General features: G+C 44.0%; 1 protein-coding gene and 1 long non-coding RNA gene across 2 annotated transcripts in view; one reads left to right on the top strand and one right to left on the bottom strand.

Annotated features, from left to right (window-relative positions):
• The window catches only part of LOC138670493 (uncharacterized), a 57,190-nt gene extending 45,671 nt beyond the window's left edge, over positions 1 to 11,519 (top strand). The window contains exon 3 of the long non-coding RNA XR_011319338.1: positions 11,399 to 11,519. This is a non-coding gene — a long non-coding RNA (uncharacterized lncRNA). The remainder of the gene's footprint in view (positions 1 to 11,398) is intronic.
• Positions 9,436 to 24,719, bottom strand: part of CUL4A (cullin 4A) — a 101,493-nt gene continuing 86,209 nt past the window's right edge. Inside the window, exons 16-21 of the mRNA XM_069757887.1 lie at positions 24,288 to 24,395; positions 18,947 to 19,060; positions 16,290 to 16,395; positions 13,984 to 14,156; positions 13,551 to 13,703; positions 9,436 to 10,964 (exon numbers count right to left, since the gene is read on the bottom strand). Of these exons, the coding sequence (XP_069613988.1) occupies positions 10,869 to 10,964; positions 13,551 to 13,703; positions 13,984 to 14,156; positions 16,290 to 16,395; positions 18,947 to 19,060; positions 24,288 to 24,395 (750 nt within the window). The 3' untranslated portion in view covers positions 9,436 to 10,868. The remainder of the gene's footprint in view (positions 10,965 to 13,550; positions 13,704 to 13,983; positions 14,157 to 16,289; positions 16,396 to 18,946; positions 19,061 to 24,287; positions 24,396 to 24,719) is intronic.

Raw genomic sequence — 24,719 nt, forward strand, 5'->3', positions numbered from 1 at the left:
GTCTGCGTTGGAGTTTTGTGGTGCGGACTGTTCCGGTGCACTATCTGGCGATACAACGCAAACTACTCAATCTACTATATAATTGTCTAAAGGTACCGTCACACTAGACGATATCGCTAGCGATCCGTGACGTTGCAGCGTCCTGGCTAGCGATATCGTCCAGTGTGACAGGCAGCAGCGATCAGGCCCCTGCTGTGATATCGCTGGTCGGGGAAGAAAGTCCAGAACTTTGTTTCGTCGCTGGATCTCCCGCTGACATCGCTGAATCGGCGTGTGTGACGCCGATTCAGCGATGTCTTCGCTGGTAACCAGGGTAAACATCGGGTTACTAAGCGCAGGGCCGCGCTTAGTAACCCGATGTTTACCCTGGTTACCATCATTAAAGTAAAAAAAACAACCACTACATACTTACCTACCGCTGTCTGTCCTCGGCGCTGTGCTTCTCTGCTCTGGCTGTGAGCGCCGGGCAGCCGGAAAGCAGAGCGGTGACGTCACCGCTGTGCTTTCCGGCCGCTGTGCTCACAGCTAGAGCAGAGAAGCACAGCGCCGGGGACAGACAGAGGTAGGTAAGTATGTAGTGGTTGTTTTTTTTACTTTAACGATGGTAACCAGGGTAAACATTGGGTTACTAAGCGTGGCCCTGCGCTTAGTAACCCGATGTTTACCGGCATCGTTGGTCGCTGGAGAGCTGTCTGTGTGACAGCTCTCCAGCGACCAAACAGCGACGCTGCAGCGATCGACATCGTTGTCGGTATCGCTGCAGCGTCGCTGAGTGTGACGGTACCTTAAGGGTCACTTCCATCTGTCTGTCTGTCTTTCTGTCTGTCACAGATATTCATTGGTCGCGGCCTCTGTCTGTCATGGAAATCCAAGTCGCTCATTGGTCACAGCAAAACAGCCACGACCAATTAGCGACTGGGACAGTCCGGAAGAAAATGGCCGCTCCTTCCTCCCCACAGTCAGTGCCCGGCGCCCTCATACTCCCCTCCGATCAGCGCTCACACAGGGTTAATAGCAGCGTTGACCGCGGTGTAACGCACTCGGTTAATGCTGCTATTAACCCTGTGAGACCAACTTTTTACTATTCATGCTTCCTATGCAGCATAAATAGTAAAAAGATCTAATGTTAAAAATAATTAAAAAAATAAAAAATCGTTATATACTCACCGTCTGTTGGCCCCTCAGATCCACAACAGGCCTTTCCCGCTCGCGACGCTCCAGTAACCGGTCCATGCTGCGATCTCGCGAGATGATGACGTAGCGGTGTCGTGAGACCGCTACGTCATCATCTCGCGAGACCGCAAAGCACTCTTCAGACAGGAGCGCGCGACGAGCGTCGGTAATCGCTTTGATCCGGGGGCCAACGGAGGGTGAGTATATCACTATTTTTTATTTTAATTTTTTTTTTTTTTTTAACAGGGATATGGTGCCCACATTGCTATAGACTGCGTGGGCTGTTCAATATATTACGTGGGCTCGGCAATATACTACGTGGGCAGGGAAATATACTACGTGGGCTGGGCAATATACTACGCGGGCTGTGCAATATACTACGTGGGCTGTGCAATATACTACGCGAGCTGGGCAATATACTACGCGAGCTGCGCAATATACAACGTGGGCTGTGCAATATACTACACGGGCTGGGCAATATACTACGCGAGCTGCGCAATATACAACATGGGCTGCGCAATATACAACGCGGGCTGGGCAATATACTACGTGAGCTGCACAATATACTACGTGGGCTGCGCAATGTACTGCCTGGGCTGCGCAATGTACTGCGTGGGCTGTGCAATGTACTGCGTGGGCTGCTGTTATGGTATGGTGATTAAGGAGCGACATGCGACTAGCTCTGAGCAGGTGGTAACTATACTGACCGCAGTCCCTAAGCTCGACACAACACTAGAAGTAGCCGTGGAATGCTCCTAACTCTGCCTAGGCATCTCGTCACAGCCTAAGAGCTAACTACCCCTAAAGATAGAAGCAGGAAAACTATCTTGCCTCAGAGAAAATCCCCAAAGGATAGATTAGTCCCCCACAAGTAATGACTGTGACAGGAGAAGGAAATGACATACGTAGTATGAAACAAGATTAAGCACAGGAGGCCACTTCTAGCTAGATAGAAATAGTACAGGACAGAACGCTGTGCGGTCAGTAATAAAAACTAGAAAAAGTCCACCGCAGAGGAATGCAAAAATCTCCACACCTGACTAAAGGTGTGGAGGGCAAACTTTGCTGCCCAGAGCTTCCAGCCTAGCTGAATAGATCCATACTGATAAGCTGGACAAATGAACAAAACATAGTGCTGAACAACAAAGTCCACAACAAGTGAACTGCAAAAGGACAAGCAAGGACTTAGGATTTTCCTGACACTCTGACCAGTTCAGCAAAAGCTAAGAGCAATGACTCCAGGCAGGAACAATTGACAAATGGCATTGAATGAGGGATAAGGCCAGACTAATATAGCCGAGCCAGAAAGACGATCAGTGAAAACAGCTGCTGAAGCTAAATCCAAGAAGCAGCCATACCACTCAAAACCACAGGAGGGAGCCCAAGAGCAGAACTCACAAAAATGCTACTTACAACCACCGGAGTGAGCCCAAGAGTGGAATTCACAACAGGCTGCAATGTACTGCGTGGGCAGCGCAATGTACTGCGTGGGCTGCGCAATGTACTGCGTGGGCTGCGCAATGTACTGCGTGGGCTGTGCAATATACAGTACTACGTGGGCTGTGCAATATACTACGTGGGCTGTGCTATACACAACGCATACATATTCTAGAATACCCGATGCGTTAGAATCGGGCTACAATCTAGTTAGAAATACATGGACAAGGAATAGGAAGAAGAAAAAAGAAAATAAAGAAGTATCATTTTGTCTGTAATATCTGTGCTTCTTTAACTATATATAGTGTCCTAATTAGCCTTTTTTCCCTTTGACATGTTAACTACTGTTAGATTGCTATTATAATGATATTGGTTACTTAATATTGCCTTATATTATCTTGTTATATTCTTCAAGATGTTTTTACAATTTTACGACACCCAGACGTGCTGTATATGTGCGCTGCCCGGTCTGGCGTCAGGCCCGGTGATCGGTTACTTTGGGAATCGGGGGGATGACCTTGTTCCTCCCTCCGTTTGTACGGGGTGCCGGTTACCTGGGCTGGCCGTGACGAGAGCGGGGTATCACAACTCAGCGCACCGATTGGTGTAGTTACATCACTCTAGAAAACAGTCACATGTGACTATCTAGCACTGCTATTGGTTCAGCTCTCAAAGGTCCTCCATGCGTCTACTCACAATTATCCGGCTCATGTGACTTGATCACATGACCCTACCGGAGACCTCCTATTCGTGGATTTCATGAAAGGTCCTTATATTAGGAAAACTGTGGAGTAGTTCAGCGTAATTTATGTCTGAACATACTGATCCTATAGTCTATCGCCATATGAATGCCTTGTATATGGAATTACACAACGGTTTCCGATGTACTCCAACAACTGGCAATATATAGGGAACTCCTTTTTCTCATGTTAGCGACTCCTCCTGACGAAGCCTTAGTGGCGAAACGCGCATCGAGGTGCCCGACAGCATGTCAGCAGGGGAGATCTACTAGTTCCAGCTATGGCAACAGGTACTACATGAATATTTGTCCACACTATGATCGGTTGTGATCTATTTATAAGTTGGTGACTATATCTGGATAAAAGCCTATAAAATATTTATCATCTGTGTATTTTAAACGGGTTTGTTGCTGTTTAATTATGTATCCTTGCTACAGTTCCCCCACTTGTCTGTTATAATTTGTTATCTTAACACAACTTCTCATGGTCATCCATTTTTATATCCTACTATAGATATATAAACCTTTCCTCCTATTGAGGTCATTCATGTTTACCATCTTTAGTGCCTCTGGCTTATAGACGCCCCTGTCTAGCCCTGCTGTTGTGGCTGTTTTTTTGTCTTGGATTGCCCTTTTTGTACTTTCTCACAAAAATCATCTTTTTATGCGATTTTGTGTATTATTTGATTTATTTAATAAAATTTGTTACATTTTGATACATACATATAGACTACCCTATTGTCTCCTTTTTATCTATGTAGCCCGGGCTGCACTAACAACATTACTATGCTGTTGCATATCTAGGACTCTATGGTTATAGGTAACAAGTGCGCCACCGTGGCCTGCAGAGTCCGCCTACCCCGACTCACATCTGTGGAAGTCTGGGAGTTATAGTGCTTCAAGAATGCATGCGGACTGGACGAACCCGCAAGCTTGCAGGCGTGCTTTTGCCGACACCTGGTGCCTAGAACCCATGAAACCTCCCTTGTAATAAGGGAAAAAAAGTCCGAAAGAACAGAGCGGCTAGCTCTGAAGAGTCGTCAGGATGACGAGATAGCAGAAAAAAAAGGGCGACCTTCACTGATAGTAAAGTCTTACCGGATCAAAAGGAGTCTACTGTAACACTCCCAGGACAATTAAGGTCCCAAAGATCTAACGGTATGCGATAGGGAAGAACCATATGTGAACACTCACTGCGAGGAAGTCCCTACTTGCAGTTTTGTTGCAATAAGACGGAAAAATACTAGTTCCGCAAATTAAAAAAACCTGACGTGGTCAGTGCGGATCTCCCAGGATCACTGGGGCCCTTCCTGCTTCCAAAAGGCTCTCGGAAGTAGTGGAAAAGGGGTTATGGAAACCAGTACCATGGAAGAACCAGAGCATGCACTGCGATGGCTTTTGGATCTCGAGGCCGAACCATGAACTAGAGTACATTGGCGTTCAGTCTGGACGCCATCCGACCTACATCTGGAGTACTCCAGAGAAGGCAGATCTGATGGAAGATTTCCGGGTGAAGTTCTCACTCACTTGAGGCGGGACTCTGACAGCGTCTGCCGTCTAGAGTTCTACTCCTGGGATGTGTAGTGCCGAGATCACCTGAATGATAGATCTCGGCCCATCAGAGAATGTGAGGTACCTTGACCATGACGCCTGACCGTGGGTCCCTGCTAGATGATTGACGTATGGCACAGCCGTGGCATTGTCCGATTGAATTCGGATGGGGTGACCCGCCAGAAAGCAGTGGATCTGCTGTAGAATTAGCCATACCGTTCAGATCCCCAGAACAATGATCAGGAGAAGAGGACTGGCATCAGTAGTCACTAATAACCATTGAACCGGGAGAAAGGATCTCCCCTGGATGAGGAAGGATCTCAGACACTACCCTCTGAAAGCCTGTTTGACCTGCAGAAAACAAGAGAAGCGAAGGAAACCGCTTCCATTGTCATCATGATTTTCCCTCGGAACCCTCCTAGCAAATCGAATGGAATAAAGGGATGAGTGAACAAGTGCGCAATCTCGCTGTTGAAGGGCCACGGCCTTGTCTCAAGGGAGAACTACCAACCTTCTGGACGTGTCCAGGATCATCCTCAAAAAGGGTGAACTTGAGCTTGGTAGAAGTTTGAGGTCCAGGATCGGTCTTACTTTTCGGTCCCTTTTTGGAACCAAGATCCCTTAGATCTAGACCGTCCTGGTCAACTCATCAACTGCTGGTTGGGTCTATAGGAAAAATGCCATCCTTTGTTCCTGCGTGGGGAATGCTCCCAACTTCTCACTGAATAACCGATCACCCTGGTAAGGGAGTGATGTCAGAAGCTTTTTGAATGCAGAGTACACTTCCATTCTCTGAGCTATAAAGTCCTTCTGAGTGTAATGGCATTTGCTGTTGACAGCGCCGCGCAAATAGCTGCATCCGAGAGGCGTAAAGCAGCTAGTCTCCCACTCAAGAAATTTGATTGACCAGCTGTACTGTCTTCGGGAGAAGGTTATTGTTGTGAATCAAGGAAGTTAAGGTCTCCGACCAGGAGACCATTGCTGTAGTAACCCATGCGGCGGCTAAGGAAGGGTAGAGCGCTGAACCCGAGGCCGCAAGATGGAACTAACCAGAATTGCTATCTGACAGTCCGTTGTATTTTTAATTGATGACCCATCGGGCAGGGATACTGGAAGGTATACCACAGGAGATTCTACCCGGTTAATCTGCCAAGTGGCAGAATGCGCGGCTGCATCCGGAAGGACAGGAATAGCTGTCTCTTGCAATCGCCGCTCTCTTTTGACGGTGCAGAGTTAAAATGATGAACCCTCAATCCACCATCCTCTTAACAGGGAAATGGAGAGGGATCGTCCGCCTTCTTGCATCATCTGCTAAATAGTGGTTCAGAGGGGGATGTTCGGACGCTAAAAAGAGTGCCTCTGTACATCCACAGAGTTCAGGTTACCGGGTGGACAGGGCTGGTTGTCAGTCATTAGGCCTGGGCTGCAGAAGAGGATACAAGGAGGCGACACGCCGTGTGCTCATCTATTGATGGTGTAGGGAGATCGGTGCCCTTTAAAAAGGGCCGGTTGCCCATAAGAATTAGACCAGGCATGGCATCCCACGTCCTGGGGGGTATACGTGGAGGGGACACCCCACGTGTTCGTATATTGGCTGAAAAAGGATACCGCGCTTGCAGAGGCTTCTGTCTAATGAATCGCTTATCCGGATGCTCCCTGTCCGGGTGAATGGCAAATGCTCTGCTGGGAGTTTAATCTCCTTATGAGGGACACTGCGTGATCTAAAGTAGAACCAAAGTCCTCGTCAATCTACAGAGATTGGTTGATGATATAAATAGGCAAATCCATCCTTTTCTGAAGTTCTGGTGAGTCCAGAACCAAGGCAATATCCAATCCATATTCAGAGTCTTGTTCTCAGCAAATCATTGGTGAGGGATCAGGAAATGAAACTTCCGTTTTCTAGAAGCCTGTACGTTTCTAGAATACTTACGGCCCCTGCTAGCCGACGGCTGTCATGAAGAAGAGGGACCATCTATATCGGTCCTGCAAGCACTCCGAGCCACAGAGGGTTCATGGAGGGATTCAATCTCTTGGTCAGAGAAGCCATGGGTTGCGGCAGTGACGAAGCCCACTCAGGGAACTGGGTACTCTGGGATAAGCTGGGGTCGGCGGCAGAGGGCTCCTGAGCTCATTTAGGGTGACCAGTTTCGGACTGGTCATGTGCCTTTAAGACAGGGAATATTGGTTCTGTGCCTTTAAGACCAGGTAATACTGATCATGTGCCTTTAAGATCAGGACATACTGGTCATGCACCTTTAAGACCAGGGAATACTGGTCATGTGCCTTTAAGCACAGGGGGAGAGCAGTATTTTCTTACCTGGTTGCATGTGCCCCTTCAATGCAAAACCATCACCCCGTGACTTCCATGAATAGGCCCAAGCCGGGGCCTAAATTTCTGCAGCCGGCGTGACCAATACCAGGGGTAGAATAGAGGGACGTTTCAGAGAGAAGCGAGCGTTCCCGTGCTAGGTGAGCAGCGCTAGAAAAGGTGAGCGGAGCCGCCTTAGCGCTCCATAGTGCGGGCGCGGCTTCCGGGATGCGGCCTATACATCGGCAGAAGCCAGGGGCTAAATTTTTGTAGCCGGCCACAGCGTTACCTCAGGGAGGTGGGCCACAGGGAAGCCATGGCTGAGGCTGTCTGTCAGTATGTGAATATCCCACTGCAGAGGCCCATCGCTGACTGGTTCCATTCACCATCGGTGCGCGTCCTGGCATGGAGCCGCCGCGATGACTGGGTTTCAGCGCCGAGGAAAGCACGCACTTTACTGTTCTGCTGCAGGTCAGGTATTGCAACGTGGATGGTGCAGGGATAGAGGGGTAAACCTCAATCCACCATCCCTTTGTTAGGGAGGTGGAGAGGAACCGTCCGCCTCCTTGTACCATCCGCTTTTACAGTGGTGGGACAGTGGGGGGGCCGCTCGGATGCCATAGAGAGGGGCCTCTGTGCATCCACGGAGTTCAGTCTGGGTGATCAGGGCGAGTTGTCCGGCATTAGGCCTGGCTCCAGGAGAGGATACATGGAGGTGACACTCCATGTGCTCGCCTGATGCTGCTGTGGGGAGATCGGGACTCTAAGGAACCGTCTGCCCTGAAGTGAGCTCAGGCATGGCTTCCCACGTCGCAGGAAAGGGTACGGGGAGGTATACTCACCGTGCTCGCCTGTTGATGGTTCGGGGGAGATCGGAACCTTGAAAGGATCCGTCGCCCTTTCACTCCGTTAATTAAAAATTTACAGAAAAGTAAAAAGTAAAATAAAAACGTTGGGGTCTGAAACAGACCCATGTGCCTCCTACAGACACTAAGCAAGAACTGGTTAGCTGAGAGCCAGCAGGAGGGTGTATACTGCAGGGGAGATCACTTTCTTTGTGTCACTTAGTGTCAGCCTCCTAGTGGCAGCAGCATACACCACGGTCTGTGTCCCCAATGAAGCGAAGGAGAAAATTATCTGTTAGCTTTGGCTGTAAGTAAGTCGTTCGTAAGTTTGGTCAGGGCAGTCTCAGTGGAATGGTGGGGACGGAAGCCAGATTGTAGGTTGTCGAAGAGCGAATTAGATGCAAGGTGAGAGGAAAGTTCAGCGTGGACGTGCTGCTCAAGGAGTTTGGATGCAAATGGGAGCAAAGATATGGGGCGATAGCTGGACACAGCGCTCGGGTCAAGGGATGGCTTTTTGAGGATAGGTGCGATTGTGGCATGTTTGAAAGCAGAGGGGAAGGTACCAGAAGTTAGTGATAGATTGAAGAGATGGGTTAGGGATGGGATTAGTGTGGTGGTGAGGTTGGGGAGGAGGTGGGATGGGATGGGGTCAAGTTAACAAGTGTTGAGGTGTGATTTGAAGAACAGATGGGCAAGCTGTCCTTCGGTGATTTTGGAGAGGGAAGTTATGGGGTTAGGGCATTGGTCTGGCATACAAGGGGGTTGTTGGTGGTCGGTGGTCGGACAACAAAGACTTGCCTAGTTTGATCGATCTTATTTTTGAAGTGCATGGCAAAGTCTTCAGAAGATGAGGGAGTTTGGAGGGGGCAGTGGTGGGCAGAGGAGGGAGTATCTTATTCCGCAGATATCATCGCTGTCCCCAATGGTGCTCACAATTTAAATACCTTATCAGTATGTCTTTGGAGTGTGGAAGGAAACCCATGCAAACACGGAGAGAACATATACACTTCCTTGCAGATGTTGTCTGTGGTGGGATTTCAACCCAGGACCCCAGCGCTGCACGGCTGCAGTGATAAACACTGAGCCACCGTTCTGCCCTAATGTAAATTTCCCCTCCGATTTGTAAAGTGCTGAGCATTACGTTTGTGCTATAGAAATATAATTATTCCACCTGTGTTCATCTTACTTTAAAACAATTTTATTCTAAAAAACGTTTGCTATTAGCTCCACAAAATATCTTCGTGTCCATCAGCCTAGGTATCATACGAAGGGGGCACAAGTTCTGGAAAACGCTCCAACTCCAATATGATAGAAATGAAAATCCTATTGTATCTTTTCACCCATGAAATAATGACTTAATTTACATTCAACACAGACAGACATTTGTGCCTTAAATAATTTTATTAGCAAATGCAAATACCCATATCTTTTTACATTGTTTACAGTGTACAAATGTCCTCATTCAAATGTCATTTACGCTTTGAAATTGCATATTGAAAGCTCGGATAATGGCAGCAATGACTTATTTGTGGTGAGGCTTCCTTTCTTTCAAAAACTCTACTGAGTGCTCCAACAGGAATGATTAATTAAGGTCAATTACATCTCAAGGCAGCAATGACGTTAACTACATTTTATGTGCAACGGTAAGAGACCTGTAAGACGAGCACCCAAAATGTGCTAGTGCAGTAATTTGAGTGACCTTGATTAATCACCCAGGTGAAGTAGACTTAACTGAACTCTAGCAATCTTTACCAATGGCTATTTGCAGTGTTATGATCACAGAATGAGACAAGGGCAAATCTGTCACTGTCCCAGGTATGGCTGTTCCAATTCCAATTCCGCCAGAGTCGTTACATTTTACATTACAAGTGAAAATTGGGCAGAATCACTGATTTTTTTCATTAATGAGCAGACACTGAAAAGCTGTAATGTCATATGTCACAGACTGTCCGAAAACAAAGTAAATGACATTGAAAACAGAAATGGTTCACCTTACAATAGACATGGGATATACCAGTGTCCTTGCGCCATGATACAGCTTCACCGATGCTGACTGTCTCCCGATGGTTTATATACTTTGAAGTTTAGACTGCATTATAGTTAGTGATGAGTGAATGTGCTTTACCCGTCCATGCTCGTGTGCTAACCGAGTGTCTTCCGCGTGCTCGAAGAATATGTTCAAGCGGCTGCATGTCTCGCGGCTGTTCGACTATTAGATGATCCCTGCATACGTTGCGAATGTCGAACAACCATGAGACATGAAGGTGCGGGAATTCACACATATTATTCCAGCACGCAGAAGACACTCGGTTAGCACCCGAGCATGATCGGATAACACCGTATATCTGAGCAACTTCACTCTTCACTAATTACAGTCTCTAGCTGTAGGATATACAGTTCATGGTTTAGTTGTAGGTCCGTTGTTATAAGAACAGTATATAATAGCTGTAATTCTTCTCTCAGCCAATAATGATTGCAGCATTAAGGGCCTATTTGTTGTAGCAGTAGTGATGTACGTGACAAGCCAAAACAATATGGAAGAATATAAGGAAAAACTTAAAGTATATGTCACTGCAGACTGGGGAAACAGAAGTCTATACGTTGTTATGGATTTATGCAAAAAAAAAAAAAAAAAACCTAGTAAAACATTCTTTAAACAGTCACACAAAAAGAATTACCTAAAATGCTAATTGAATAATTCTAAGGTTTATTGATGCTGGGAAATCAAACAATTGCTGCGTTACTTTGGCCAATAAACCTTAGTTGAGCACTTGATGTTTATCTGCGTCTTCAGCACATAGCAGCAGCGAGTTCCTCATGCCAAGTAATGGTACTGCTTTGAGTTTTCTTTGTCCCTTTCCATGTAGTCTCTATCAATTAATGATTCAATCCTTTTCTTCAGGTCTCCAGGCTGAAAAAAAATATAATTACTGAGCAATGTAAAAAAGTATATTTACAGTACATGTGATATAGGTATATGTGTGTGTATCTATATATACACACACACACAAACTTGACACTGACAAAAAGTTATTCTCAGTGTAAACTTACTGAATATTAACTAATGAAAATCAGACATGGCTTTTGAATTGTGGATCAACAGAAAAGTAAAAAAACAAACAAACAAACAAACTAAAGAAAATAGCCTAAACAACAATGAAGGTATTTTGTCCCACTTCTCGTGACCAGTTGTCTCAGGTGTGAAGGGTGTCTTCTCCAGACTGCATGTTTCAGCTGCTTCCACAGATGTTCAATAGGATTTAGATCAGTGCTCATAGAAGGCTGCTTCAGAATGGTCCAATGCTGTACTCTGAGACATTCATGGATTTTTTTTTTTTTTAACAGGACTGTGGAGTCGGAGTCGTGGAGTCTGTGTCCATTTTGGTGGAGTCTGAGTCTGAGCTGGAGTAGGTATAAAATGGAACAACTCAGACTCCTAAAATATTTAATAAATTGGGTTCAGTAGGTCAATGCAGGATGTGCTGTAAATGTTTTCATAAGAATTTGGGAAAATTATAAAATGTCTTATAAATGGCTGCCAGATGCAGCTAAACTGCCCCAAAACATAACCTCCATGTTTGACAGTAGGTATGATGTTTTTTTCTTTGTATTTTTCATTTTTGCACCTGTGAAAATACAGCTGATGTGACTTGCCAAAAGGCTCCAGTTTTTTCTAATCTGTCCAAAGGACAGTCTCCCAGAAGATTAGTGGTGTCTCGATATTCATTTTGGCAAATTCCAGTCTCGCATTTTTATAATTTGCTTTTAACAATGGTTTCCTCCTTGATAGTCTTCCATTAAGTCTACTTTTTCCAAGAAAGTGATGGATGGTGCGATCTGACACGGAGGTACCTTGACCTTGGAGTTCATCTCTAATCTCTTTGAAAGTTGTTCTGGGCTCATTGGTTACCACTCGCATTATCCGTCTGTTCAATGCGCGACCACATCCATTTAGACTGGCTACAGACCCATAGACATTAAACTTAAGAATAACATGTGCAACTGTAGTAACAGAAACATTAAGTTATTTGTAGATGGTTTATAGCCTGTAACTTTAACATGTTTGTCTATAATTTTATTCTAATCTCCTGATAGAACTCCTTCCTTAGCTTTCTTTGGTCCATGAGGTACACGTGTAGTACACAACATGATAGCACAATGACTACTTTTCAACTTTCAAATAGGAAGACTGACTGATTACAAGTTTGTAGACACCTGTGGTGCTATTTTATTTATTTTTTTAGGTCCACATTTTTCTATGCGTTCTTAAGCGGCTCCCGTGCAAGGTGCCAGTCTCAGATTTTCCATAACAGGAGAATTGTGTACACTCGGAGGGCTTGCTGAAGAGAAAATGTGTTGTATTCATAATTCACTGTTTGTAGAACCACACCCTTAGGCTATATTCACACTTTGCGGATTTTGCTGCGGATCCGCAGCGGATTTGACCGCTGCGGATCCGCAGCAGTTTCCCATGAGTTTACATTTCAATGTAAACCTATGGGAAACAAAAAACGCTGTGCACATGCTGCAGAAAAATCCGCGCGGAAACGCTGCGGATTACATTCCGCAGCATGTCACTACTTTTCTGCGGATTTTCAGCTGCTCCAATAGAAAACTGCAGTTGAAAATCCGCAGAAGAAAACGCAGTAAAAACCGCGATGGGTTTTCACTGCGGATTTTGCAATTCCGCTGCGGAAAAATCCGCAGTGGAATCTGCAAAGTGTGCACATAGCCTTAAACTGCAGTGTATTTTACTATTCATCATCTTCCATCTATCAGGACTTTATAAAAGCAGGACCAGCATTTTCCCAACATGAGCCATATTATTATTAAAGGGGTTTTCCACAACTGGACAAAGTGTCTGCCAAAAGGTTGCAGTAGTCACCTGCCAACAATATCACATCACCCGCAGCGAACAGCAACGCTTACACCAATGCAATGGCGCCACAGTGGGAGGTGAATGTACATTTTTCTTTTTCTGTAGGGCACTGAATTGAGTAGGGTTTTTCAAATACTGGTCAACCCCTTTAATATTTTAAATCTGAGATCAAATGTATACAATTGTATAACCGCAGACCATGTCAGGGGAGCGAAGAATTGGGCAGGTAAAATTGAAATGGCCAACCTTTTTGATCTCGAACAAGTAAAGCCATTTTAGTATTGCAGTATGTAGCATGATGAACAATCTCTTAAGGAGCTATATACTACCAAAATGCAGGTGACCAATCAGCACCCCACAATAGCATCACCAGGGTAAGAAACGGGTGGCTCAACAATCCTCTCCGCTGGTTAAAATAACTTAAATATTGATGTCAGAGTGTATCACACAGCCAAAGCTCGCCCTGTATGCAGCAACTTCAGCTCCTGAGCCTGCCCTATGCACCAGATGTGTGTACGTTATATTAAAAAAAAATGGGTTTAATATTTAATGACGGCTGTATTTTGCAAGATGTTTTAATTTAATTAACATAAAAAGCACACTCAAAGCTGTATCTACCTTCACAGGGAATTTCAGCTGATTATATAGTTCTAAGACCAGGAGGTTGTGTGCGAGGGTTTTTCTCATTTTCATAATGCGTACAATTGCTGCATCAATCTGATATTGTCTGTCTTGGAAAACTCTTTCTGTTGTGGTAACTTGTTCTTCTACCTGCAAAGATGAGATAGACATTAATAATCTGCTGTATTATATGTGTTAAGCTGAATTAACACGTCAGGTTTTTTTCTCACAAATAAGACTTTTTTTTTTTTTTTTTTCATTTGCTGGATCCATAATTACCACCAGCAAGTCATCTATTTTTCACGTATACAAAGTCAGTTAAAAAAAAGAATAGCAATAGAATGCTGACGGCACAGGGACACGAGAAAGTGACATGTAAGCCAGCCCTTATAGAATAGAGGGAAAAAAACAATCGAGTAAAGCATCTCACCGTTTCCTTCATCTGAATTTGGTTGATCTTAATTCGATATAATTTGTGCTTAAAGTCCGCATTAAAGTTAAACTTGTCTCCATCGTCAATGTCCTTACTCTTTGGCATTTTGTTTAGCACCCTTGCTTTTCCACAAGCCAGCGACTGCAGAGTCCGTCTCAGCTCACCATCCTCTAGGAAACAAAATCACAACAGAATAAATACTAGCAACTTTGTGAGCTTTTAGAACTGCAGAATTAATAATTAACAGTACTGATTATATCACGGGCATATCTGCATTATATCAAAAGAATACAACCCCTACTGATACAATGCAGACATGTTGATGATATAATCAGTACTGTAATAATAATAACTAAATCCTAAATATATTTCTCTTTAAAGCAATAGCTTTCCTAATATACCTTAGTCCCTGCTGTTACTTCACTGTTTTATTTATTTATTCTGATTTGATGACATTTTGTTTGAGAATTCCCAGAGCATCCTGGGATACTCATGCAAGACATCATCAGGGGACAGAGGCTGTGTTCACTGCCGCAGCCTTTGTCCCCACCCTGAAATAAAGATCTGTGACGACTGTTTCAGAAGCTGAGCTAGTCCCAGCCGTCCTGAGAATGAGTTGGTTGTGAATCCCAACATATGTCCAATGCAATATCCTTTTTCAATGCACAGTGACAGTGCGCTTCCTTGAATCTGTGATGAGCCGGCAAGAGAATGCACTGTCAGTGCGCATTGTAAAGAGAGAACCCAGCACAGGGACAGCAAAGACCAGCCCTGCCCCCAAAAGTGATGTCTGTTTCGGGGGTAGGAGTGGTGTCCACTTTTCCTACTTGCTGGGTTCTCTCTTTACAATGAGCACAGACAATATACGGTACGTTCTTGCAGGCTCGTCACTTCTCATCAGAGCTGGCGAGGGAGCGCACTGTCACTGTTCATCGAAAAGGATATTGCACAGTAACAAGGGAGCTCATACAGTTGGTATTGACAACCAACGCATGCCAAGAGAGCTGGGACTAGCTCAGCCCCTGAAACGGACATCACTGACAATGCTTCGTTTCATAGTGGAGACAAAGGACTAAATCTGTGGCAGTGATCTCAGCCGCTGTCCCCTAATGATGTCTTCTTTTGAGTATGCTAGCATGCACTGCAGATTCTCAAACAAAATGTCATCAATCTGGAAGTATGTAAAATAAATTAAACAGGCAGAGAGAGAAAAAGGGAACAGTTGGGACCTTTTCATTATAGTGTAGTAGAAAAGTGATTACATTATTACATTAAACAGATAGATATGTAGGTTTAAATCCATGTCCAGGACACAAATCTCATATCTGCTAGGTGAGCAGAGTTAAAATGCAAAAAATAGTCTACGGTTATTAATAATTGCACATTCTGCTCCAAATGAATTGGAAACAGGTACTTACTGTAAATTGTGCCCAATCTGGTAAAAAAAAAAAAAAGACACTGAGAATTTCGTTTTACCCTTTTTACCAGGTACCATCGACTTAAGTCACTCGGCAAATGTGTTTGATAAATAAGTCCAATGGTGAGTTCACACTAGGTGTTTTTTTAGCGTTTTTTTCCTGCAGCAAAACCTGATCTCTTGCCATGAAAGAAGCTGCAGAAAAAAAAGCATACTTTTCATGGTTTGTCTTCAGTGTTTTTTTTGCGGCGGTTTTGGCATGCTAGATTTGTCTTTTGTGTATGCTGATAAAGTTTGGGGTTGAAAAAAAAGTCCTATTCTACAGAATGAGCTTTTGGCACAAAAAACGCAGTAAAACTGGATACCTGCATTTTTGGTGAATTTTTTCACCACCCATTCATTTTAATGGGTGAAAAACGCTGAAAAAACACTGAAAGAAGTGACTGACATGCTCTTTTGTGCCAAAAAACATGCAAAGCACAAATACTGATGACAAAAAAACCCCAAACAATCTGTGTGCATGAGATTTCTGAAGTCTCAGACTTTGCTGGTATAGTGAAACGCAGCTGAAAACTTGCATTAAAAATATGCTGCAAAAATGCCTTGCACACTGAGCACACAGATTCCCCCATTGACATTAGGTGATGCTTCCTCCTGCTCCCCTTCTTTGCCTAGAAGAGCACTTCTGTATAACTCAGCACTAAGAGGCCGACTATTTGGCCGCTGTACAGAATAGGAGGTGTGAGTCTAATATTAATCTTAAAGTCGTTTTTAATATAGATAGTGATAAGAAAAAATAAATAAAAAAATGTGGATCATAAAACCCTGGTCAAAACATTTTCTGCTGACGCATTCCCTTTACAATAGACATTAATGATTCTCTCACCGATTCCTGTAGCTAGTTTAATTTCTTCAAAGCTGAATTCACCTCCCTCATTGAACATGAGCAGCACCAGCGTTTGAAATAAAGACACCTGGAGTTCTTTCTTCTCCTAAAGACCCCCAAAGGAAGAAAAGAGCAAAGTGTCTAGTAACAGGGAAACAGGAACAGATAACACAGGAGTTTTTAATAGATAACGGAATGAAATACTCTTGTGATGTTAGCACATTGTACGTATACTTATTAGTGATGAGCGAGCATGCTTGCCACTCGAGTGAGCATCGGGGTGCTCGGGTACGCATGGAGTATCGCCGGTGCTCGGGTACGCATGGAGTATCGCCGGTGCTCGGGTACGCATGGAGCGTCGCTGGTGCTCGGGTACGCATGGAGCGTCGCTGGTGCTCGGGTACGCATGGAGCGTCGCTGGTGCTCGGGTACGCATGGAGCATCGCTGGTGCTCGAGTACGCATGGAGCATCGCTGGTGCTCGGGTACGCATGGAGCATCGCTGGTGCTCGAGTACGCATGGAGTACAATATTTGTTTATTCTACAGGTTTGGACAGTTGTGCTTGGCCAACAGTTATCCACCCTTATGGCTTGAATATGTTATCAGGTTTTTACTACCCCCATCTGAGAGCAGCATGATGTTAAGGCAAAGACCCTAATTCCAGCGATGTGTCCCTTACTGGGTTGTATGCTGTCATTTTGTTTTGTCTGCTGCAGATCTAGCATGCAGAGCTCTGTATAACCCAACCAACTCCACTGTGTGTACAATGTGCATAGGCAGAAAGTTGCCAATCAGTGGTGTGGGCGGGGTAATACAGAGCTCATGAATATGGAGGACTTCATGGCAGCAGGCTTTCTAGTCCTCTAGTGATATATAACCTGCTGATAAAACTTTGCTTATCTGATAGTTGCACCAGCCCTTCGACCACAAATGTAATTTTAGACCATTAAGCCTGAGAAACATGTTTGACCAACCCGGTGTCTAAGCAGTTGTTAGAGTAAGATCAGTATCATATTACACGGCTTTTGCTGTGAACGCAGACCTTACTGTAAACTGGAACTAAGCATCTCTATTTATTAAAAATAAAACTCCCCCAACAAAAAAAAACAAACAGTGCAGCTAAAAATGCCAGGAATACAGTAAATGCCGAGCGCGCTCTGAGCAAGCACGGAAACATTTCTTATCAGCGTTTAGATAGGCAAGAGGGAATAATGGAAGACTTTGGCCTCCTAGAAGGCGGCTGTAGATACTAGTATAAATGGGCAGCAATCAGGACACTTTATTATACCTAAATGAAGATATTTGGGGCTGTGCCGCCCTATAGACTAATCTCCTGAGCAGAGCTGCACCTCCTCTTAGGCTACTTTCACACTAGCGTCGGTACGGGCCCGTCGCAGTGCGTCGGGCCGTCGTACCGATGCATACTGTGAAATAAAATCACAACGGGGCAGCGGATGCAGTTTTTCAACGCATCCGCTGCCCCATTGTAAGGGCCGGGGAGGAGGGGGCGGAGTTCCGGCCGCGCATGCGCGGTCGGAAATGGCGGACACGACGCACAAAAAAACGTTACATGGAACGTTTTTTGTGCCGACGGTCCGCAAAAACACGACGCATCCGTCGCACCGTGGCAATCCGTTGCAATGCGTTGCTAATGAAAGTTTATGGAGAAAAAACGCATCGTGCGGGCAACTTTGCAGGATGCGTTTTTTTCTCCAAAACGACGCATTGTGACGTGCGTTGAACGACGCTAGTGTGAAAGTAGCCTTAGTTGAATGCGTTACTCTAATGTCTGATATTATCTGTACTCGTTCCTCTGAATTGTAGCTTGCTGCGGAATATGTAGGCGCTATACAAAGAAATGATTACTGTTATAATAGGGTTTGTTGCTAGCAGTCTCTATCCATCTATTATAGTACCTGCAGAATGGCATGGTCCAGTAACATTTGTCAGTGAGCTTCCCTGACGGCTCAGGACTGTTGCCTTTTCTCTGCGTTCCTAAACGATCTTTTAAATTAAGGACAAAATCAAAGATGAACTTTGATTTGTTCATGAATCAGATTAGAAGATTTTTTTACAAAAAGAGAGATGAGAGTTACAGACCTGGCACTCAGAAAGATCACTGACGGATTTCATTGTTGACTCATTCTGCAGCCAGCTATATACTATGGTACATAAAGGCTGCAGAAGCCAATTGCTTTAATATTTTTAATGACACCCCATTTCCAAAATATTTTATGGATAAAAATAGATACAAATCTGCAATGGTCACCAACATTATAAGCATCTTTGTCATACGAATAGGACAAGAGAGTCTCTGTAACTAATCCTAATGGCTGCTCAGCCTCTAGTTCTTGTTCTCCCATGTGCCCTCCCTGATCTCCTGTGGCTGGCCATTTTGTAGATGCCCCGACAACACAGGACTGATAGTAACAGAATTCATTTTAGTTTCATTTCCTTTTGAATCAATGGATATCATTTTGAATATTGCCCATTAAATGTAAAAAGGCGTGACCAAATCTAACAATATTACAGTGCAGTCTACATGATCAGATAATAAAGCAGCCAGACAAGTAGAGGGCAGATCTCTATGCCAGGAGCCTGATAAAGCACATCACATGGAGCAGTGAGCGATAGATAAGCAGACACCAGCACTTACTTGTTTAAACTCGGCTTTTAAAACTGCATGCCCCAGTGTGGACTGCCACTGGAGTCTTCTGCCGCTGTGCTTACCAAGGTAAAAGGTCTTAAAAATTTCCTGAAGTTTTACCATCTCAATGGAAAAAAAGAAACATAAGAATTAGGAATTGGAATGGTAATGCTTACAGCAACAAAAAGATATATGTATAGGACTTAACCCAAAGCAACTAAGGCTGTGTGGGTAGCAATCACATCTGGAATGTCAAGGTTTTATAAATACTCCATTAAATTGTAAGAGTATGTTCCCACGGTCAGGAAACGCTGTGGGTTGGATGCTGTGTACATCCGCAGCAGCCAGATGTTACAGCATAGTGGATGGGATTTCAAGAAATGCTATGCCCACTATGCATGCAGGGATGCCTGTGGAACACCTGTGGAGACTGACATGCGGCACGTCTTTCCAGACTGCAGCATGTCTATTTGTCTTGCGGAGATGCGAGCCTCCGCAAGAAAATTGTCAGCTGTCCAATGTATTGAGACATGGTGATTTCGCAGGGTTCAATGAACACATGCGGAATCACTGGTGTTCAAAAGCCGGCAGTGCTGCTTCCAAAGCGCTGCCGATTACTGACCGTGGGAACGTACCCTAAGAAAGGGATAAATTCTGCAGACTATCTGGATTATAGTGCACATTCCTCGACTTAAAGTGAACCTGACAGCTGATATATGCAGCCTGGTGAGTGGGCAGCATGTATCTGTTAGAAAGTCCGCTATAGCTGGCCAAGATAGCCGCCAGGCACAACACGACTGTCCAGCATCTTACGGCTGAACATTCTCTTAGGCTGTCTGCACACGTTCCGGATTATTCGGGTTTTTTCGCAATAAAAACACTATAAAAACGCTTAGGCTAGGTTCACATTGCGTTAGTGCAGTCCGTTCAGCGCATACGCTAATGGACTGCGCTAACGCAATTGCCGAAAAAGGATCGCGTTATGCGATCGCGCTAGCGCAGATGCTCCATGCGGTGACAGACCCAAAAACGCTGCAGACAGCTTTCGAGGTCCGTCACAAAAAAAAAAACGGCACATCACTAACGCATGCCAATAATGACATGCATTAGCGATGCGCTACATAATTGCGGTCAATGGGTGTGCTAACGGATCCGTTACATAGCGTTAGTGCTGCTATGTAACGGATTCCGTGAGCGGACACCCACTAACGCAATGTGAACCTAGCCTTAAAAAAACACATACATTAAGCATCCAATAATTTTTAATGCATTCTGCAATTTTTGTGCACATGATGCCTTTTTTTTTTCCGCGAAAAAAACGCATCGCGGTAAAAAACGCAGCATGTTCATTACTTTTGCAGATTTTTCGCATTTTTCCCACTATTTAATGCATTGAGAAGCATCGGAAAAAAACCTGCAAAAAACGCGCAAAAAAGCGTCAAAACACGTGAAAAACGCATGCGGATTTCCTGCAGAAAAAGTCCGGTTTTGTTCAGGAAAATTCTGCAGAAAATCCTGAACGTGTGCACATAGCCTTAGGCCATGTTCACACGTTGCATTTTTTTATGTATTTTTTTCCACAGGCAAAACCTGCTCTCTTGGCAGTAAAGAACAGCTTCAGTGTTTTAGGCTATGTGCACACGTTCAGGATTTCTTGCAGAAATTTCCTGAGAAAAACATGAAACTTTCTGCAAGAAATCTGCGTGCGTTTTTTGCGCGTTTTTGTTGCGGATTTTTCCGGACATTTCCCAATGCATTATATAGTGGGAAATCTGCAAAAATTAATGAACATGCTGCGTTTTTTACCGTGATGCGTTTTTTTCGCGGAAAAAAAACGCATCATGTGCACAAAAATTGCAGAATTCATTCTAAATGATGGGATGCATAATGTATGCTTTTTTTTGCGGTTTTATAGCGTTTTTATAGCGAAAAAACGCGAAAAATCAGCAATGTGTGCACACAGCCTAAGAGAAAAACATACTTTAAAAGCTGCGGAGGACCAAGCTGCACTGTAGATTAGTTAGACAAGCGGGTCCCTGGTGGCCTCACCGCCCACTGCCCTGGAGTGATAGGTCTCTGCCTACAAGCCCCTATAGAAAGATCCCTTCCAATTCAGGGCAGTGAGCTAAGAGAAGTTGCTTTTAAAGTACATTTTTCCCTGAAAAGCCGCAGTGTTTCAGAGTTGAACATACCTGGCTGAGATAATACAGCCAGTGCTTTATGTAAATTACACTTAGGACATCTCTTAAGAAAGTGAGTTGTAGCGTTGTGATATGATAAATTAAATGCATATACTTCACTAAGTATCAGTTTATTCTGCATTTCTCTCCATTACTTTCCTTACCTTTCCCAGCCTGTTAATATTTTATCGTATAATGCATACTCAATACCTTTACCCCAAATAGTAAATACATTTGTTTTCCATGTGATCTGCGTTTGACTATGTAAGCGGCCATATATCATAGATGCCGATACAGTTGAAAGCAATAATGGAGGTCAGGTGACACTCCCTCTCCCATCAGTCCCCTCTGCCACTGCGTGTGCACGATGACATCACTTCATCGCGTACCTGCTGTGTGCCGGGCAGACGGCGGTGCAGCTACTGATACCGGAACAGAGTCGGAATCAGCGTGGGAGCGAGGAGGAGAGGTGAGTATTGTGTGTATATATAATAATAATCTTTATTTTTATATAGCGCTAACATATTCCGCAGCGCTTTACAGTTTTGTTTTTTTTTTGCACACATTATCATCACTGTCCCCGATGGGGCTCATAATCTAGAATCCCTATCAGTATGTCTTTTGAATGTGGTAGGAAACCGGAGTGCCCGGAGGAAACCCACGCTGTACGTGTATATATATATATATATATCTATCTGAGGGGGGCTGCATTACATTTCGTGGGGGAGGCTGCATTATATTCTGTGGGGGGATGCTGCATTATATTCTGAAGGGGTGGGGAGGTTGCATTATACCCTATGAGGGGGGTTAAGGGAGCTGCATTATACCTTATGAGGGAGCTACATTATATTCTGCGGGGGGCTGCATTATACTATGAGGGGGTTACATTACACTCTATGAGGGGGCTACATTACATTGTATGGGGGGCTGCATTATATTCTATGAGGGGGGCTACATTATATTCTATGAGGGGGCTGCATTATATTCTATGGCGGGCTACATTATATTCTATGAGGGGGCTACATTATAATCTATGAGGGCTGCATTATATTCTCTGACGGGGCTACATTATACTATATGAGGGGGCTACTTTATATTCTATGATGGGGCTACATAATACTATAAGGAGGCTACATTATATTCTATGAGGGAGGCTACTCCAACCCCTGCGATATCATTAAGACTTGTACTACCTTATATTGTACCCTGATATTAGTGCGTTTTACTGCACTATTGGTGGTCTTGTATTTATTTCTATGTAGCTACATAGTGGGCCTCAAGAATGGTTATCTCTGGTGGGCCCAAGGTGCTTCAGTCTGATGCTGTATATAGGTCTACAAAAACCTGGGGATGTATCTTTTCCTTGCTTATGAACCTTGATGAACGCCATACTTCCTGAATTTAGAAGAGTCTTATTTTACAACGTGTTATTAAATACTTTTCCCAAGGTTAGTGCAATATCCTCAGTTAATAGTTTATAAAATCCTCCCGTGAGTCCCTTCCGACATGGGGCTTTATTGTATTTTTATTATCTTTATTGTCCTGACCAGTTATTCTTCTTTTATCAATGCATTAAGTGAATCTCTTGACTTATTCATTTATGGTAGGTGCAGTCAGTGTATTAAGAAAGTCATCGCCTTCTTCCTCATCCACTACATCCTGTTTATAGTGTGTTGGGTAGTATTTGCTAAGAATTTCATTTATTTTTGGGTGATATTATGTTATAACCTTCCTCCAGAGTTATTCAAATTATTAATATTTGTCATAGGCCTCTTACCATTTGCCAGCCTCATTAGTAGTGTCCCTGCCTTATTCCCAAACTAAAAACAATACAGCTGAGCTCTGCTGTCCTTTTAAGCGTTCTAGTCTATTTAACCATAGGTCAAACTTAGATTTCGCTTTTACCCATGTATCTCAATTGAGCATAGTAGGGCCCTCTAGATATGTTGGATATAAATTCTCTTGTTTCTTTGCTTGTTCCTAATGTTTTGTTTTTTAAGGTTCTAACATATCCTATTATTTTGCCTCGAAGAACCGCTTTATAAATGAGCTTTATTGTCTAGACTAAACGCAAGCCACCAACATTTATGGGTTTCCATGGTCAGAAAGCGGCAGCACTTTGGACGCAGCACATGTCCGCTCCGTCCAAAGAGCTGCCGACATTTGTACACGCGGTGATTGTGCATGTGTTCACTGAACAATGCGGAATTACCGCGCCCAATACATTGTACAAGAAATTTATCTTGCGGAGACAGAGCGTCTCTGCAAGATAAATTGACATGCTGTGGTCTCGAAAGACGCACCGCATGTCCGTCTCCGCCTCCGGTGTCCCTGCACACATAGTGGAGATGGGATTTCTTCAAACTATGTTGTAACATCTGGCCGCTGCGGGTTTGACGCTGTGGATGGTCATTCATTTAGCCACAAGGTTAACACGATGAGCGCTCAGTCCTATATAAATGGGCGACCAGCACCATGATTACCTGTCATTCACCCAGCATCTATTTATATGGACTCAGCCTTGCTGCTATCTTAATAAAAGGTGGCATGGCGTGTGTATGTGGGTCATATGAATACCACCCCATCTAGTCTGTCTCAGGTCTGTAGAATACAGCCTTTGGAACGGTCCTTTCTAAAAACAGTTCAGTAACTGTGTACAAAGATGTATAGGCTGTACTGGGTATAACTCATACTGGAAAATGGTATGGTTCTCTGTTTTAGATACAAATACTTTAATATAAAGAAAGAAGGAGCACCTCTTTAAAGGGAATCAATCACCAGCTTTTTGCCACCTAATCTGAGAGCAGCATAATGTAAAGCCCCGGATTCCTGCCATGTGTCACTTGCTGGGCTGCTTGTTGTAGTTTTTATAGGCTTGGTAAAATCTCGCCCACAACACCAATTAGCAGCTTTCTGCCTATGCACAGTATACACAAAGCTGTGAATCAATGGTGTGAGTGGGTTTATCCAGAGATCTGCTTTCAGAGAACTGGTAGATTGAAGCAGGTAAAAACTGCAGCAAAAAGCCCAGTAAAGAGATAAATCTCTGAAATCAGGGTTTCTGCCCCTACATCATGCTACTTTCACATGGGGTAGCAAATACCTGGTGACGGATAACACTGTATACCACAAGATAAAAAATTATGAATAATGGTGAAATCCTCGCCTACCTCTGTTGGTAAGTGGACATCCATCGGGGTATAGGTAGGCCAATAACCCATTGTCAGTATATTGACCGTCAAGTCTATATTGCCAGGGTCGCTATGGTTCTGCATAAACTGTATAAAAAAATACCGGATAGTTTATCACAGTGTAAAGATATTATTGCATTTTTTTATTCTTGTTATGTAATATGTAACACTATGAAGACTTAATGGCTCTAAAAGGCTTCCCACCACCAAGCGAAGCTGCACAAGGTACACCGTCCACAGAGATTATTATTAAAGGCAAGCAAAGACTCAGCATTTTGTCCAAGGTTTCCAGGCAGCAAAAGATTCCACTTTACACCTCACAAGTAAAATGTGCAAACAACAAAGAAACCAATAAAAATGATACAGTTAATGGATTTCACCAAACATTGTTAACAGACAGGCTTCATTAAA

This window comes from Ranitomeya imitator, chromosome 3 (genome assembly GCF_032444005.1).
Source record: "Ranitomeya imitator isolate aRanImi1 chromosome 3, aRanImi1.pri, whole genome shotgun sequence".
NCBI lineage: Eukaryota > Metazoa > Chordata > Amphibia > Anura > Dendrobatidae > Ranitomeya > Ranitomeya imitator.